Genomic DNA, 17,897 nt, shown 5'->3' on the forward strand with positions numbered 1-17,897 from the left:
GCACGACTATCCCATTAACAGAGAAAACAGCAGTACTTTGTGTATCCAGTCTGCAGATCAAGCAAAAGAGCAACAACCTTCAAATCGCCACAAAGCTGCCACTGATGTTGGTCATAGTTTATGCACCTCAAAAGTTGTTTCATGTTGTCATAGGTTTCCTTCATATGGACTCCATGACCAACTGGAATTGATGGCAAAACATTGCCATTATGCAGTAAAACAGCTTTAAGACTCGTCTTCAATGAATCAATGAACAGTCTCCACTCATCTGGATCGTGAACGATGCTGAGGGCTGCCATCACACCATCGATGTTGTTGCAGGCTACAAGATCACCTTCCATGAAGAAGAATGGGACAAGATCCTTTTGACAGTCACGGAACATGGAAACCCTAACATCACCTCCTCACAGATTCCACTGCTGTAGTCTGGAGCCCAACAGCTCTGCCTTACTCTTGGGTAGTTCCAAATCCCTGACAAGGTCATTCAGTTCACCTTGTGTTATGAGGTGTGGTTCAGAGGAGGAGGATGGGAGAAAATGTGGGTCCTGTGACATTGATGGTTCAGGACCAGAAGTTTCATCCTCTTCCTCTTTCTCGTCTGACTCAAGTGAGAATGACTCTGGTGCATCAAGAACCGGCAGTCCTTCTCCGTGGGGTACTGGGCGTATAGCTGATGGAATGTTTGGATAATGCACAGTCCACTTTTTCTTCTTTGACACACCTTTCCCAACTGGAGGCACCATGCAGAAGTAACAATTGATGGTATTATCTGTTGGCTCTCTCCAAATCATTGGCACTGCAAAAGGCATAGATTTCCTTTTCCTGTTCAACCACTGGCGAAGATTTGTTGCACAAGTGTTGCAGCATATGTGTGGGGCTCATCTCTTGTCCTGATCTCCAATTTTGCAGCCAAAATAAAGGTGATAGGCTTTCTTAACTATAGTGGTTATATTGTGCTTTTGTGATGCAAAAGTCACTTCATCACAAACATAGCAGAAGTTATCTGCACTGTTCACACAAGTACGAGGCATCTCTGCTCACTTTGGCTAAACAGAAATGTGTCCCTCTGCAAAATGAAACACTGACAAATAAGAGAGCACAACACTGTATGATTTCTAGAGCTGATATAGGGCAATCTGTTCAGCAGAGTGATGTAAGCTTCGTTATGATTGCATCATCCATGACTTCTAGGAATAACATGATGCAATTCATATCATGTATGACGCAATACCAGCTTCAGATTGCATCATTCATTGTTTTGCCTAAAAAGCAAGTACTGTCCAAACCCAGTCATAGATTTATTCATAGATCCAGTCAAAGATGTTTTTTAGTCATTTCTGGTTTAAATTGAGATCCCTTCCCTTTATAACTCACTTATCCTCCGCCATTCCCAAGTCAAGGGTCGTATATACTGACCCAATAGCATATCTTGAAAACTAGAGCCAATCAACAATTTTAAGCATCATTTTCGTTTTCAGTGACCCAGAATTAGTAAAGTTTCTGAAGCATTTTGGCTGTAGAGCAGTGTTATTAATGCATAAATCACGCATTTAGTATTTCTCCACAGCCAACATATTCATTTCCAATATGCTGAAAAGTGTTTACTTATTTACCCTTAAGTTTATTTAAGTGTTTATAGTACTGTGCTATGTGTATAAAAACACACTCCCTGTCTTAGTGTTCTTCAAATCCTTTGCAAGTTAATTTCAAGGTAACTAAAATCAACAGCAATCAGTGTTCTAACTTTACTGAACCTCTCCTACACAGAAGTTTCCTGATCTTTTTATTCTCCCTTAGAGGTTGATAGTTTCCTATAAATATGTTTCACTGTTTCTTTCAGCTAAATTTTCTCTTTGTCACATTATCCAGCCTACATACGTAATTTTACTCAAAAATATTGTATTTACCTAACAAAGTAGCAATACCCCATACAGTCTTGCTGAGTTTGTTACTTCTATACATTCTATATTCTGATATTTTAGTTTCCTCCTTCAGCCAAGTTTCAGCTAGTCAGTCAACAGTCAGTCTATTTAAAATCTTTTATTTATTCTTTTGAAATATTGCTTCATATGTCCTTTACATTTGTACAGAAAAATCTCTTTAAAAAAAGAAATATCATCTTTCTAGTCCAGGGGTCGGCAACGTTCGGCACGCGGCTTGCCATGGTAAGCACCCTGGTGGGCCGGGCCAGTTTTACTTACCAGCTGACGTGGCAGGTTCGGCCGATCGCAGCCCCCAGTGGCTGCGGTTCGCCGTCCCGGGCCAATGGGGGCGGCGAGAAGCGGCGCGGGCGAGCGATGTGCTGGCCGCGGCTTCTCGCTGCCCCCGTTGGCCCGGGGCAGTGAATCGCGGCCAGTGGGGGCCGCGATCGGCCGAACCTGCCGTGTCAGCAGGTAAATAAAACTGGCCCGGCCCACCAGGGTGCTTACCATGGCGAGCCGCGTGCCGAACGTTGCCGACCCCTGTTCTAGTCAATGCTTTTCATCTTTATTATTCCGCTCAACAACTTAAAAAAATACTTACCTTTTAAAAGTTGGCTAATTTCTGTCATGTATCACTACCTACCCTTTTGTTAAAATAACACACATAAAACCCACTACTTAAATAGCAAAGCTACTTGCCCGCTAATTTCTTATGCACATTCATTCGGTCAGTCCTATAGTATTTTGGATCAACCCCAACCAAAAGAAAATGTCCTGGAATTGTATAAACTTGCATGACACAATGCGATCAGTACAAAAAATTACTTCTGAAATCACCAACACCTCTTCCTGCCCCACGTACGAGGTACCCCAAGAGAGATCACATCCAAGCACTGACTAAATTAGTGTAGAGTGATCTGTGGCTTTCCTGCTGTCATTTATTGTTTTTTAGGAAATACAATAGTTCTTAGTCTGGGGTTTTAGTCTGCAGTAGCGCAGGAAGAGTGGAATTTGCTGCTCAACAGTTTTTTTTTTCTAATTAATTTCATTGCATAATACTACACCCACACTGTACTTCACAAAGAGGCCAATATGTCACACAGGCCCAGATCCAGGTCTCCACTCCCCTGTGGGCACATCTGGTCTGAAAGGCCGCAGAACTGATGCAAGTGAAGAGCGAAGGCACAGGGAATCACAATCCATGGAGAACCTGGACAGTGGGCCACACCACAGAACTGAGGTACCATGGTGTACATGGAAATTAGCATGGAAGGAGCATTTGTGGTGGGGGATTTATGGGATGGTGGGGATGAAGGAGCCACTAGCCAATGAAACCATTCTTCCATGTAAATAGTGCTATAGCAGAAGCCACACACATTATCTCCTAGCACTGTAAGACCTGTCTCTACCCCGGCATCTGCAGTGAACTTCTGCAGAAAGGATGAGTGTACAACATTTGGTCTTTAATACTGCCTTTCCAAACTAGAACTCACCTAAAAAATGCCTTGACTACTCACTTGTCCGAAAGACAAATGTTTGATCTGACCTGCTTCCCACAAGCAAAAACTCTTCCAAATAGGCATATGAAAAATAAATAAATACATTTGGAAGAAAACTGTACCCAGAACTGCAGAATTAGGTTCTATTACAAACAGCAACTACAGTCTGGTGTATACAAAATAATGTGTCAATATCTGTACAGCTGCAAGGTAGTGACAGCATTTATTTTATTCAATGACAAGATTTGGAATTAAACAGCAGCCACCCACATAATATCCCAAAGCACTATCCTTTGTACAAAAGGAAAAATATGTACTATATAGTGTCTTTCAAAATGAAATTATACCTGTTTTTAATCACTAAAGTTATCCAACTACTAATTAGGTACAAACACATTTAGTACTGAAGATGAGACAAACTCAGGCTGATTCAAGATCAGTGAGACAATCTGTTTTCTCTTTTCATTTTTTTTTTAACTATTTGTATCATGATATAACCAAGAAACCCCAATTAGGGATCAGGACCTGTGGTGCTGGGCACACTACACACATCATAAAAAGGCAATCCCTACTGCAAAGAAATTACTATTTTAGCATATGAGAAAAGACAACCAAAAGAGAAAACAAACAAAGGTGGGTAGGGAGGACCAGGTAACAGTGAAACAAATTTGGTCATTAAGTAGCAGTTTTAATACATCAGCTGCCTAGTCATTGTTAAGTGTTTTGTAGGCATCATAAGAGCAATGAATTTTAAGGAGGGATTTGAAAGACGAAGAAGGTTTATTTAAGTCTTAACTATAAAGTCAATATATCTGTTATCCAAAATTATTAGTATAGAAAGGGTACAATTTTTAAAAAACTGAAGTCTTTTTGCCAACTAAAATCACATTTTAAAGGGAACTAAACATGTTAGAAAGGTGTTTGATTTAATTTGTTTTACCATCTCAATGTACATAAATAGATAATAGAAAGAGAACACCAAAGCCATGTTAACAGTAGAAGAATAATCCAAAATAATTACTACCTGTATGGAATAGATAACCAATAAGCCTTAGGTTAATGCCATCTGAGCAGTTCAAAATAAGTTGTTATGGCTGGTGTAAAAACTCAAAATCCATTCACCTAAGGAGTAATTGTGCATCATTCTATTTGATATTTAGGCACTTTCTAAATTAGATGGTGCTAGACAGTCAGTCACTTTGGTAACCTATGGACATACAACATGCTTCCAACAAAGTGGTACCCAAGAGTTCATTAATATTTAATTTATATTCTTGTTTTCCATTAAAACCAAAGCCACATAGTATCATCATGACTGTGTCTTGGTGTGTTTTTTTTTGTGTGGCATTGAAGACATTAAGTGAATAAGAATATATAACTGATAATGACTTATGAAATATGTAGTGTAGTTGTAGCCGTGTCAGTCACAGGATATTAGCGAGACAAGGTGGGTAAAGTGATATCTTTTACTGGACCAACTTCTGTTGGTGAGAGAGAAACTTTTGATGCACACTGAGCTCTTCTTCAGGTCTGGGAAAGGTCCTCCAAGCATCACAGCTAAATGCAAGGTGGAACAGGTTGTTTAACATAAGTAGTTAGCACATATTCTAAGGGATCATTGTTGTAATAAACTATAAATCCAGTGTCTGGAACAGCCTCCCAGTAGGAATTACGCTAGACACTAAAAAAGTATAGACTGAACAGAAACACTGGATTTAGCTTATTACAACAATCTGTAACCCAGTAACCCCCCTTCTTTTTGTCCTATGACTGCACAGGTGGTAACAGGCCACTCTACCTTGAATGGTCATTTAGATTTTAATATGTGCTAACAACTTATGCTAAACAATCTGTTCCACCTTGCATTTAGCTGTGATGCTCAGAGGACCTTTCCCAGACCTGAAGAAGAGCTCTCTGTGGCTCAAAAGCTTGTCTCTCTCACCAACAGAAGTTGGTCTAATAAAAGTTATTACCTCACCCACCTTGTGTCTCTACTGGTTTATGAAATGACACAATCAGGGTTCACCCTTAGCATGTGCAAAAATTGTAATAACTATAGAAAATGCAGAAAGTAACTGGCACTTCATAGACGTTTAGCAAATGAATTAAAGTGCAATCATTACTGAAAATATCTGTAAAGAGAGAGTCTGAATTACCTGTAAGGCTGTGAGGATATTGGCTAAAGCCTGGCCATACGTGTCATGGCAGTGAACAGCAAGAGCACTCACTGGGATTTCCTTCATAACAGCTTCCAACATTCTTTTCATGCTGCCGGGGGTCCCCACACCAATTGTGTCCCCCAGAGAGATCTCATAGCAGCCCATGCTATACAGCTGTTTAGACACCTGATTAGAAAACAGAAAAGCATTCTAAAATGGTGAGATGTAACCAGAGCAAAAATACTTAGAATATACAGTAAAAAATGATTGCCATCTAAGTAAAACACACTGTTCCTCTCCTCTTCATATGCTGCCCCCATGCATGGAATAATCTCCCAAGCCAAATTCATCAAGTCACAACACTCTCCCTCATTCTCCCATTACACCCAAAATTTTGTTATATTTATGGATTAACCTCCCTCAGCCTTTCCCCAAAGTTATCCACTTCCCTGGGGACAGAACCGTCCCTAGGGTACAGCAAATCAGGGCGACCGCCCCGGGCCCTGCGCTTTGGTGGCCCTGTACTTCGTGATGAGGCAAGTGGGGAGCTGAGGCAAGGGGGCAGGCGGGGAGGAGCCCCCCCTACCAACCTCCCCCTCCCCCTGTGTCTCCTGCCCGCTGGCGGGCCCTGACAATCAGCGCTTCCCCCTCCCTCCCTCCCACCTCCTACCGCCGATCAGCTGTTTCGCTGCGTCTGGAGGTGCTGAGGGGGAGGGGAGAAGAGCAAGGGTGCAGCACACTCAGGGGAGGGGGTGGATTTGGGCCAAGAAGGGGCAGGGCGGGGGTGGGAAGGGGGGTGGGGGGTGGCACCTTGGGGGAAGGGGTGAAGTGGGGGCAGGGTTTGGGCAGAGCCAGGGGGAGCACATACACACCCCCGCCGCAGGTAGAAACTTGATGCCTATGTGCGGGGCCCAGCACCCCCTTAGGGACGGCCATGCCTGGGGATCCCCCAACTGGTCTGTCTTCCCTGTGTATTTTTTTAGTAAAGACTTGCCTTTAGGTTTGCATATTTCACAGGAACAAGCAGACTGAGTGTGCTAAGCCAATAAATGGTAAACTAGAGGCCTGATTTTTCTTTCCTTGGAAATCAAAGGTCTAATGCAAACCAAAGGAATTTTAGTCCCTAGATTGCTTGATTTTTAGGAAACTGGACACTAATAAAAAAATTGTAGTGAAAAAAATTCAAAACTGTTACACAATTAAAAGTCTACAAGGTTCCTTTACTCCTAACATACAGACCAATTTTACAAACCCTTTCTCTCATGAATAGTTCTTACTCATGTAAGCAGTACCATAAACTTCACTAGAACTACTCATATGAGTAACTTAGTGCAAATAAGGGAATGCAGGACTAAGCTCATACTTTTTATTAGGGGGCATTTCCAACTACCATCATAGTCTCTTTGAATTTGTTCGGAAATGGTCAAAAAAATTATTTTCAGTTGCTGAACAGGTTTATTCCTTACAGCATTCCCACCTGTGCATCAAACATACCGAAAAGGACACCCTGCAGAGACAGAATCCCAGTCCGCAAATCTACTATTACAGAACAAAAAATACACTGCTTTGCAAGATAGTTTCATTTGTACTGCACGGTACTGTTAAAGCAATTGAAGGACATCATCAGCAGGATTGCTATATATATATATGTTGGAGGAGGTTGACAAAGTGCTTTGCCACCAGTCCCGGAAGTACTGGAGCAATGCTGTTATTTGCTTAATTCAAAGAACAGATGAAAAAGGACTCAAGTGGATTGAATTGTTCTGTTCAAAGCTTGTAAGGCGGATATGAGCACTAGGGCTATGGCAAATGTAGTAAAGCCATTCTTGCTTTCAGATCCAAGATCCACGTTCCAATCAAAATAAATTTCTCACACACTTAATATAAAATAAAATAAAATAGAAGGACCTTCATTTGATTGTAAGCACCTTGGTGTAAGGAAGGCCCATGTCTTGCTGCACATCTATACATCAAACACACTGCAGGTGCCTGAATAGACCATAGCTGCAAGAAAGGCACTGTTACTCTGTGGGGATTTCTGCCCATAAACCTCAATCTTTTTTTTTTTTTTATTTCAACATGAGTTTATAATATTAGATTGCATCTTTTTTTCTAGACCCTCCTTTTAATTATCTGCTGAAGATATTGTCTGGAGGTGCACTTTTGGGATGACAAGAAGAGCAGAGGCATCTCTATCCCTCGCTTCCCCTATAAGCTGCTGGAAACCACCTTCCTTCCATCAACTGCTGGGTCTTTGGGTCCCCCTTCCTCCCAAAGAGAGAGCCCTAAAGGGTCAGGTAGAAGAAGGAAAAATTCTGCTCTGCTCCTCTCTTCATCAACTGAGTGCCCTCACATACCTTTCTAACTATCGAGGTGAGGTTCTGGAACAGCCTTCCAATAGGAGTTGTGAGGGCAAACAACTTAATTAGTTTTAAGAGAGTTGGGCAAATTTAGGAGTGGGATTATATGAGGGGGTTGCTTGTGATGATGGGGGCAGGACAGGGGTTGGCAGCCCTGGCAGTCCCTTCTGCTTTACGTCTGATATTCCCAAAGCTCATGCTTCAGGGCTTCAGCTGGCCACCTGGAGGAATCAGGAAGGGATTTTTCCCCAAACTGTATTCTAGTTTTTATCTATGTATTTGGGTCTCCTTTCTCTGAAGCATCGAAGATGGACACAGCTGGAGATGGGACACTGGACGGGGCAGGCCAGTGCTCTGAGGTGGCACCCAGCATTCTCTCTCCCTCACATGCTCAGCTGTTTGGTTCTTGCTCACATGCTCAAAGTCTAACTGTAAGGGGAAAATTCCTTCCGAGCCCCACAATGTCACATTGGCAGTGACTGGGTGTTTTTCACCTTCCTCTGCAGTGTCGGGTGCAGGTCACTTGCTGGGTTAATTAGGTAATCTCACTTAATTCTCTGCCATGCAGGATCTCAGGCACTGGTGCATCTCAGTCCCTCCTATTTTCTGCCTTTGGCACATGATAGGTTAGGCTCCTTTGGCCTGTAATATTTTGGTCTAATTTTGGTTGTTGAGAGGTGTGTGTGGGTGCTAAATGGTGTTCGTGGTCTGGGATATACAGGAGGCCAGACTAGTTGATATGATGGTCCCTTCTGGACTTTAACTCCATTACCTTGCTATGATCAAAAGTTAAATTCTTAAATTGAGTTTTGAAAAAAAGCCAACAATTTTTTTTCTTTTAACTACAGAGAAACCTCATGGATTGGAAAGATGAGTAGGCAACTACTCTCACACTGTCATACAACTACTGCATCCTAATATTCTAGGACAAGGCTGATGAATTACATTCTTCAAAATTCCAGGAGTTTGGGAATTACCAAGCCAGTATGTTAGCAGTGTGGGGGGTTTTATCTTCAAGAGGAGCAACTTCATTAACATTATCAAAATAAAACCTTTTTCTATGCTACCCATACTATTTTACTAGGCTATCCTACTCCAAATAGTGACTTGGTGCTAAAGGTGGACTGAAAAATTAATTGATGGCCCAATCCTGCAAACACTTACTCACATGAGTAGCCCTTACCCAGAGGGAGAGAGAAATGTCTTGTGAATTAAGGAAACAGACTATGAGTAGAAGATGGTTAGAAATCTGATAAGCTAGACATGCGTTTTGTCTGTTTTATTATTTAAAGATCTGATGTATTACTCATCAGAACAAAAGCATTTCAGAAAACTTTGCTGTTATTGCTCCTGGAGGGAACAGAATTGCAGGGTAAGGACATAAAGTCAGATCTCCTGAGATAAATCGTGTTGAGACACAGAAGACTAATCCAGGGCCTGTTCTGAGAATGGGAGAATAGTGTGACTCCATCCTGAGAAAAGTGATGGCTTGAGGGCTGAGGCCTGAGAGGGGGTGTGCTCAAAGAGATCAGGAGGTATGAGATGAGCATTTAGCCCCGTAACTGTGACAGCTCTGACCCAGCAAATTACATAAGCAGATGTGTCTGTGTGCCACCCACCCAGGTTTGCTTACAAGCTTCTAGTGACATATGTGCTGAATCAGAGCCTAAATTAGTTACTTTAAAATGCTATTTTATTTTGATCACTCACAATGTGCTCATAGGTGTATGGCTATTGAAGAAGACATTGAATGAGATTAAGGTACAGTATGCAATATTTATACGAGTAAAGGTTTATGGGATAGGGCCATTAAAGAGCACTCCTACTGTAACTCTGTAAGGGACTAGTTTTGTACAAGGAAGGTAAGTGGTCCTTAAATAAGCAACACATTGAAAGAAGCCTTCTTGGGGAAATGTCTGCAATAAGCAATTCATTACAGCACAGCTGAATCTGTCATTATCACTATATCTAAAGCTGTGCCACTTAACTTTCACTTCTTCTTAAAACCAGTTAATTCAGAAATACTGAATGCCTTCCAATCTAGCAAATTTTCCAAAGAGCATAAGTGTGTGGCTGCTGTGGGAGCATTATCACAAGCTCCAACTGGCACCAGTATGGAGAGAAGATGTGGAGAGAGAGGACATGCCTTGCAAGCTCCCCACGCTGAATACAAATGTTGACTGGCTGCAAAAGCAATTGGGCAAAAAAAAAAAAAAAAGGGGAGTATTGCCAAAGGCCAAGAGTGTGATGTGTTTTTCCCCAGAATGACAATCTTTACAGCTGTTACCTCTGTTTTATTGTGCCTCTTGATTTCTCTTTCCCCTCTCATTTCCACAGTCCCCCCACCCCGCTCTGCTGGAGGCCTATCCAGCTGTTTCTTAGGCCATGTCTATACTACAAAATTATGTCAACCTAACTTATGTCAGGATAGAGCCACCGCAGTTATTAAATTGCTTGTGTGTGTGCGTGTGTGCGCACGCTTGGCTCCTGTCAGTGGTGCATGTCCTCACCAGGAGCATCTTTATCAATTGTATTGTCAGTGTGGAACAAGGGATGGCTCCAGAGGCCAGCAAGTCAACGTAAGCAACGCAGTGTCTACACTGACACTGCATTGACCTAATTACATTGACCGTGACTCTACACCGCTCGGGGAGGTGGTGTTACTAAATCAGCATAGAGAGGTACTTAGCAAGCAGGAGCCAAATTTCAGTGAAGACACTTCCACAGCTAAGTCAATGCAAGGCAGCTTATGTCGACCTAACTGTGTAGTGCAGACCAGGCCTTACTTTCCTGTCAGCTTTGCCTCTTGTCTCTTCCCCTACTTGGGAAGGCAGCCTCTTTTAACCGCGTTCATCAGTCTCCCCTTCCTTATGTACTTACGCCCCCCAACAGCTTTGTAGTAGGAAAGTATTTTGTGAGTGGGTCCCTGGTCCATTCTCTCAATTAGTGCAGCTACTGCAGATGCCAGCACTTGGGTGCTGTATGCCCAGAGGACCACGATTCAATGGCAAGTTTGACTGTAGGGGAGCAGCAAACTGGTGTCGGCACATAGTGAATTTAACAGCAGCTGCTGCTTACAGGGGATCATGCTGGAAAAAAATCTCATGCAACATGGTCTATTCTCATGTGCGTTTGAGTCTATTTTCCAAAGTATTTCCTTGCCCTTCTGTTTGAAGGAAATAACTCCTCATTTTTTGCTTTGTGATGGATTACCACCAAAGCACATTATTTTCTTTACATCTAAGTGGATAGTGCTGAGCAAAATTATTCACCCAAGTCTAGAGTTTGTTTGGTTTTTGTGTTCCTTTTACATTGATTTTGATTCATTATTGACCCTTCTAGGATTAAACAGAGAAAATAATTCAAGCGTGTTTAGAACATATGAAAGACAGATGCATTCTTACTTCTGCCACTTTAGCTGGTATGATGTTTCCTTCATACGGGCATCCCAGTGCACAAGATACATACCTACATTCAAAAGGACAGACATAGATAAGTGTATACAATGTACGCATATATATTATGCATATCTACTTATTAAATGCAACAAAATGTTAATGCAAGAATAAGGTTGCACAATTAGGTCAAGACATGCAAAATAAAGGTTGCAAATAGAGAACTACTATTTTTCTTTTAACTCTAAACATGTAGTTTGATATACTTCTCTTCATGCTCAATGCATATCATCAAATATAAAGGACAGGGAACATGGCCAAGATAATGCTGTTGCTGGAAACTTCACTTAACGTTTCCAAAGTCAGACTTTTTTGTTTTATACTTATCTGTATGAAAAAAGTAGCCTTTTTTTAACAGTGAGATGGGATTATAATCTATAATCAGTATAAAAGTGGTAATTTTTACATAATATACAGGATATATTTACACATTAATGAAACATATTTTACATACGCATGTACATAACAGTACATCAGAGCAAGAAGAATTGCATCTGATTGGGATGTGGTATGAACGACCCCTGAAGCAGAGTGGGGAAAACATGTGCTTAAAGGGCAATGATGTACTCCTACCCCTTCACACAAGCTAGCAGAAGCGCTGCCCTGCTAGGCTTACATAACACAGATGGGCATGGAGGTATGGGAGGGCATGGCAAGGTAGAAGGTGGAAAGTAAACCTAGGCAGCACTTACTCTACTCAGACATTCCCCTCAAATGCCAATGGACTTCCAAGCAGAAATCCACCCGGTGAGTGGTGTAATTAAAGTGTGATTTTTGTAAGTTCAACAGAGTCTGTTCCACATAAATGATGTTGCCAAAGGAATCTCTACAGTATAGAACTGGGAGAAAATTGAAATCTGCAGGGTTCTTACTGGCATTAACATTCTTCTGAGGAGCTTCCCCTCACCTCATGGAAAGTCTTAGGGCTTGATCCAAAGCCCACTGAAGTCAATGGGAGCCTGTCCATTGACTTAAAAATAGGTTTTGATCATATCCCTAGGACTTAATCCTGCAGGGTACTCAGCACTCTGGCCATGATCCACTGAAGCACACAGCTATCTTTAAGCATGTGCTTATGATCTTCATTGAATCAGGACCAGAGTGCCAGCAGTTTGCAAGACAGAGTCCTTTGTATACAATCAAGGAAACAGCAGAACGTACCCAAAACCATGCATCCAGAAGTGAGGAGAAGGCCAGCCAGGAATGTGAGGGGATCCATATGCTTCAGGAATCATGCAGCTGTAACTTTATTTCCCCATAGAATCCCAGGTTCTGCAAGATTGGGGGAATTCCCATGAGATTAGAATCCCTCTTAGTCTTCAGTACAAGAACGAAAAAAGAGAAACTCTGCAAGGTTCACCTTGTTGAGTTTCCCCAAGCCCTTTTCCCCTGCTCAGAGTTTCACTGAAGGTGGGTATCATTTGGCCCTATCCTAGTTATATCCAACCCCTCCCCCTCCCCCAAATTTCTTGTATAATATTTTGAACGGAAATGTTGAATGGTCACAACGGGTCAGCAGGGGGAAGGAAGATTGTTCAACATTCCCCAACAACCAAAACCAAATGGCAAATGATCCACAAATGGCGTGTACACTATGTGGTCCCTGAACCAAAGCACATTGGGAACAGGAGCCCAGTTCTATCACTACACAGGCCTTGCAAAAGACTCTCACGTGCTGGACATTAGCTACACACAGAATAACTGAGCAAATTTATCACAACCAAAGTGCATTAAAAGCAAAATAAATCCAAGAAGAAACTAAATTCTACAATGCTATCAGCTCTTTGTCAGCTTGTTTCAGAGATACTTCCAGAGCCAGATCCACCCCTGCTATCACCTGTGGAAGTGTGCAGCCTCTAGAGAAGCCAGTTGCAGATTCATATGCTGCTGTTTCCTGTTTAGTATTATAGTGCAAGGCAGCATATAGTATACCATGTTCGCTGCAGATGTATTTATTTTTATTGGCTAATCGTGCTAAAATGTATATGCCCATCAGTAGGTGAATTCATAATAAGTTGATATACTAGGTCCTCTTGGAGGAAGCCATTTGTCAGAAACAACCAGCCTTTACTACAAGAAGGGATGTGTGGGAGGGTGTGACAGTAGATTCCCCCAGAAAGAGATTCTCCAAGCCAAGACCAAAATGTGTCAATCAGAACAGGATCATTATATTGACATTTTAGTTTTCCTTATTAAAAAAGTAACAAAATTACATTTATATAGTGCTCATTTGCAAATGGCATTAAACAGACTATTCAAAACTACTATTATTATATTGCAGTAGCACCTTAGAGCCACTGTCATGCACCAGGACCCCATTGTGCTAGGTGCTGTACAAGACAGAATAAATATCTCCTTTAAAAAACAACTCTTTTAAAGATATGAACAAAAAATATATAAAGCACATAATACTGAAACATAAGTTAGTTAGTTTAGACCAGAGGTCGGCAACGTTCGGCATGCGGCTCGCCAGGGTAAGCACCCTGGCGGGCCGGGCCAGTTTTATTTACCTGCTGACGCGGCAGGTTCGGCCGATCGCGGCCCCCACTGGCCGCAGTTCGCCGTCCCGGGCCAATGGGGGCGGCGAAAAGTGGCGCGGGCGAGCAATGTGCAGGGATATCTCTTATTCAAAAGATGGGCTAGATCCTCTGTCCCATTAAGGCTATTTTTTACCTTTCTGGTGGCATAAAGCATCCTGCATTTCACAGAGTTTAAAGGGCTCCATGTGGATTCCCTCTGCACAGGGGGTTTGGTATAGGGCCACCATCATGGCTGAACCTTCTTCTTAACCCTCCCCTGTGCTGGTGTTTGGTCATGGCAAAGGGGACAGGCTTGGGGTACCCCATTTCCCACTGATCCATGGCTGCCAAAACTTCTCCTTGGGACTGTGGGTAGCTGACCTAATATAGAGCAAGAATATAGAACAATTTACCACTCAAGTGCTAAAATGTGTTCTTCCAATTACTATTAAGGGCTTGTCTATACCATTTTGGTGCAATTTCAAGTGTGGATACAGTTATATCCATATAGAGTATTTATATCAAAACAGCTGATTTTGTTAAATTTACTAAATATAAATATGCTAAAGTAAATATGTAACTGCATCCACAGTAAGGAGTTACACAAAGCATTACAAAATTTTGTGTAGACCAGCCCTCAAGGATCCTAGCATGCAAGAAAAATCATCACGAGACCAAAGTTTCTATTTGTATTAATAAAAAAAAATACACTGCTTTGAAAAGTATTGATTTGCACCAAGTTAGGTTGTTGGTGTTTAGTTCGTAGTATAATAAACAGTTTTATATGTGAAGAAAATGAAGCACTTTAAAGCCAGACTTGGCTTAAACAAAATTGCTGAAATCAGGGAAGCTGAGCTGAGCCATAATAGAAGGGAAAGAGACATTACTGAGCTGGATTAACAAGAAAATTGTGCTTGAAACAGAGAAAGGTTTAGTGTGATGTTGTATCAATACAGATTAGCGTATTTTGGTAATTGAAACTTTTCAATTATTTTTTAAATGAAGAGCTGTCTATTAATTTTTAACACTCCTTATTGTGAAAATATTTACTGAAGTAAAAAAAAAAAAACCCCTCCTGCTATAAAAAACTAAATATTGTGGAGATAACAAGCAAGTTTTCCAAATATTTTATTTCAAATAAGTTCAAACATGACCACAACCAATAACAGAATAGAACACCTAAAATAAATAGTGATTCTGCAATCCCTCCTCCATCCCCATTATTTTGCATCCTATTGTGTGTGTTATCATGGAAGGAAAAACAATACCTTTTTCCCCCATATATTTAACAGTGGAAGATTCTTTTTAGTACACTGGAGCTTTTTCTTTAACATAAATGAGAAAATAGTCTTACTTGGAGTCTTACATGTACTAAACAATGATTTACAAAAGGCTTAGTGTTATAACATCCATATTCCATGGCATAAAATAAGTAACAAAATAAACAAAGAGTATACTGTATTTATATATCTCAAGCTTTGAATAAGTCAACTGGTGGTCAAATGATGCTCAAACCTAGAGATAAACTAAATCATGTCAGACATTCCAATGTTCTTTTGCGATACTGAGAAATCCATAATACTGGTCATTTTTAAAATCTAAGGATTCAAAAAGAAAACATATTTGAAAGAATAATATATAATAATTTCGAATTGCATGCTTAAAAAGTGGAAGCTTTTACAAGGACATATTTTAGAATTAGAGCAGTTTTTTTATTATGTTGAGTATTTCTTTGTATTTTCCAGTTCTATGGCCTTGATCCTGAAGACACTTGCACAAATGAGTGACTTTACACATGTGGGTCTCCCCAATGCCCTCAGAGACTACTCACATGCAGAAGCATTTTCAGGATGGGAGCATACATTTATATGTGGTGCTGGGTTTTTTGTTTTGCTTTGTTTTTAAGTTAAAGTAGAAACACATACTTCTGTCATTTTTACTGTTATATTTGCATATCAATTTCTGACCCAGAGAGACAGTCCTAAAGAACTTACACATGCATTGGAGCATTTACAATTTACGTGTGTCTTTTGAAGTTTTTGAATATATTAACGTGAAAGGAATCTAGCCTAACCAGAATTTACTTAACATTTTCTTCTTATGCTACATTTAGATTTACTAATAAAACACAAGTGAATACTTGCAATTATCATGTGCCATGGTTTTCCATTAACCCCATCTGTTTTGCTTCATTTTAATCACTGGGAAAATATGTGATATTTTCAATGTTACCTGAATTACACATTAAAGAGCAAAATTGTAAAGGCAGAAGTTTTAATGCCATTTCACATGCAAAATATACACAGGAGTCATTAGATGACCACAGATTTGGCACAGTGTCCTCACAGAATGTGTCCCAGATGTTATTGTAAAGTTTTGTGCACATTTAAAAAAAAAAAAAAAAAAAACTTTATGACACCAATAAATGGCACAATATTTTAGACCATATGCAAGTTTTCTATTTTTCATAAACATTTGAACTATTTCAGTAAACATTTAGAAGACTGTATACTGCATTACCGACTTTCAGTGTGACAGCTGACAGCATACATTTTCTGGATGATCGTGTAAATGTTGGTGCAGCTGCAGCAACAGTAAGACATGCTGAAGCTTAAACTGTTTGAATACATTTTTCATCAGATTCACAAATTGCCAATGATTTACACTCACTATGTTAATTCTAGATGGCCAGTAAAAATAGAAAATAAAATTTGAACCCTTTAAAATTATTTTTGGAAGTATTTTTCAACTGTACAAATAAGAAATTAGGGCAAGGTATCAAATTATCCGTTTCCTGCAAATAAATAACACATTAAACAACAATAGTGCTTTAGAAGAGGAAATCTCTGTGTTGAAAAAATATATAAATACAACTTATGTACATTAATACATAAATCTGTTTTTACTACCTAGGTAATTCAAGTAAAATATTTAGCCTACAAAATTAGAGGCCAAATCCTGTGGACTCTTAGGAGTTTCTGAAGTAAAGGCTGCAGGGTTTGGCCCGAGTTCAGGATTGATTTTCACTGCACTGCAGTCACAAAAACAAAATCATTTCAGCATAATCTTAATTCTGATTTATCTGTATTAACAGACCTATCAACAAAAGCTATTTCATTGCATTCTATTTATTGCAATATATAATAAATTCCAAAGTACCTCTCCCAAGCTCTATTCATTATTATATTAATCATTAAAATTGCAAGTCAGAACAAAACCGAACCAGCACTACTGCTTGCCAGATAACAAAGATAAATCAGCCAAACAAGAGGTACCAATTGAAAATACCTCAAGTATTTGCTATTCTCTCAGATACAAACACTCAAATTTCCCTTCACACTCATAGCCCACAAAAAACTTGGGGGAAAGGATGGGCTTTGCAATGTGCCCAGAATTTCAATAGATCTGTACTGTTTTGGACCAAAGGGGAAGTGCATTCAAACTGTAAATACCCCTCCTTCTGCCTATGAAATATTGAGTTCCAGGGATTTCTATGGGTTTCCAAATTGCCAGTTAACTGCTCCTACTTCTGTGGCTCCTTGACTTGACATGCAACTCCCACTGGAGCGCTCTGTGGAAGCAATGACATGAAGAAGAACAATTTGTCACCGGGCCCTGCCCAAAGAGTATCGAATTTAGACTATAAATGATATCTGAAGCTCTCAGCCGCTCTCTGTCATCAATCAAAGTACCTAAGTCTGCTCTCTCAGAACACCGAATTCCAACTGAAAATTATAAAGTCTTCAGCCATGCCACCATCATGTAATTCCTTAATGAATTTCCACAGGTCAGAGACTTTGTCTCTGTATGGGATCTTAGCTCAGTGCTGATAAAGTTAATGGATGCACATGCTGACCTGCTGGGAGAGTGCGCTTTATTTCACCAGACACTAAAAAAAAAAAAAAAAAAAAATCACAATTACATATGTGAACAGACTGAGTGAGGCTTTGATGACTGATCCTTCTTTCACTGTATTCCACGGG

At 40.4% G+C, this 17,897-nt stretch overlaps 1 protein-coding gene across 6 annotated transcripts in view; it reads right to left on the reverse strand.

The window, feature by feature from the left end:
- HMGCLL1 (3-hydroxy-3-methylglutaryl-CoA lyase like 1) overlaps positions 1–17,897 on the reverse strand; it is a 128,263-nt gene that overhangs the window by 63,471 nt on the left and 46,895 nt on the right. For all 6 annotated transcript variants that reach the window (XR_002888141.3, XM_065587839.1, XM_024101610.3 and 3 more), the window contains exons 6-7: positions 11,345–11,408; positions 5,578–5,766 (exon numbers count right to left, since the gene is read on the reverse strand). Coding sequence is in view for 5 of the 6 variants with exons in the window: in XM_065587839.1 (XP_065443911.1) it covers positions 5,578–5,766; positions 11,345–11,408 (253 nt within the window). In the remaining variant the exon portion in view is untranslated. The remainder of the gene's footprint in view (positions 1–5,577; positions 5,767–11,344; positions 11,409–17,897) is intronic.

The sequence above is a fragment of the Chrysemys picta genome, chromosome 3 (genome assembly GCF_011386835.1).
Source record: "Chrysemys picta bellii isolate R12L10 chromosome 3, ASM1138683v2, whole genome shotgun sequence".
In the NCBI taxonomy this organism is placed as follows: domain Eukaryota; kingdom Metazoa; phylum Chordata; order Testudines; family Emydidae; genus Chrysemys; species Chrysemys picta.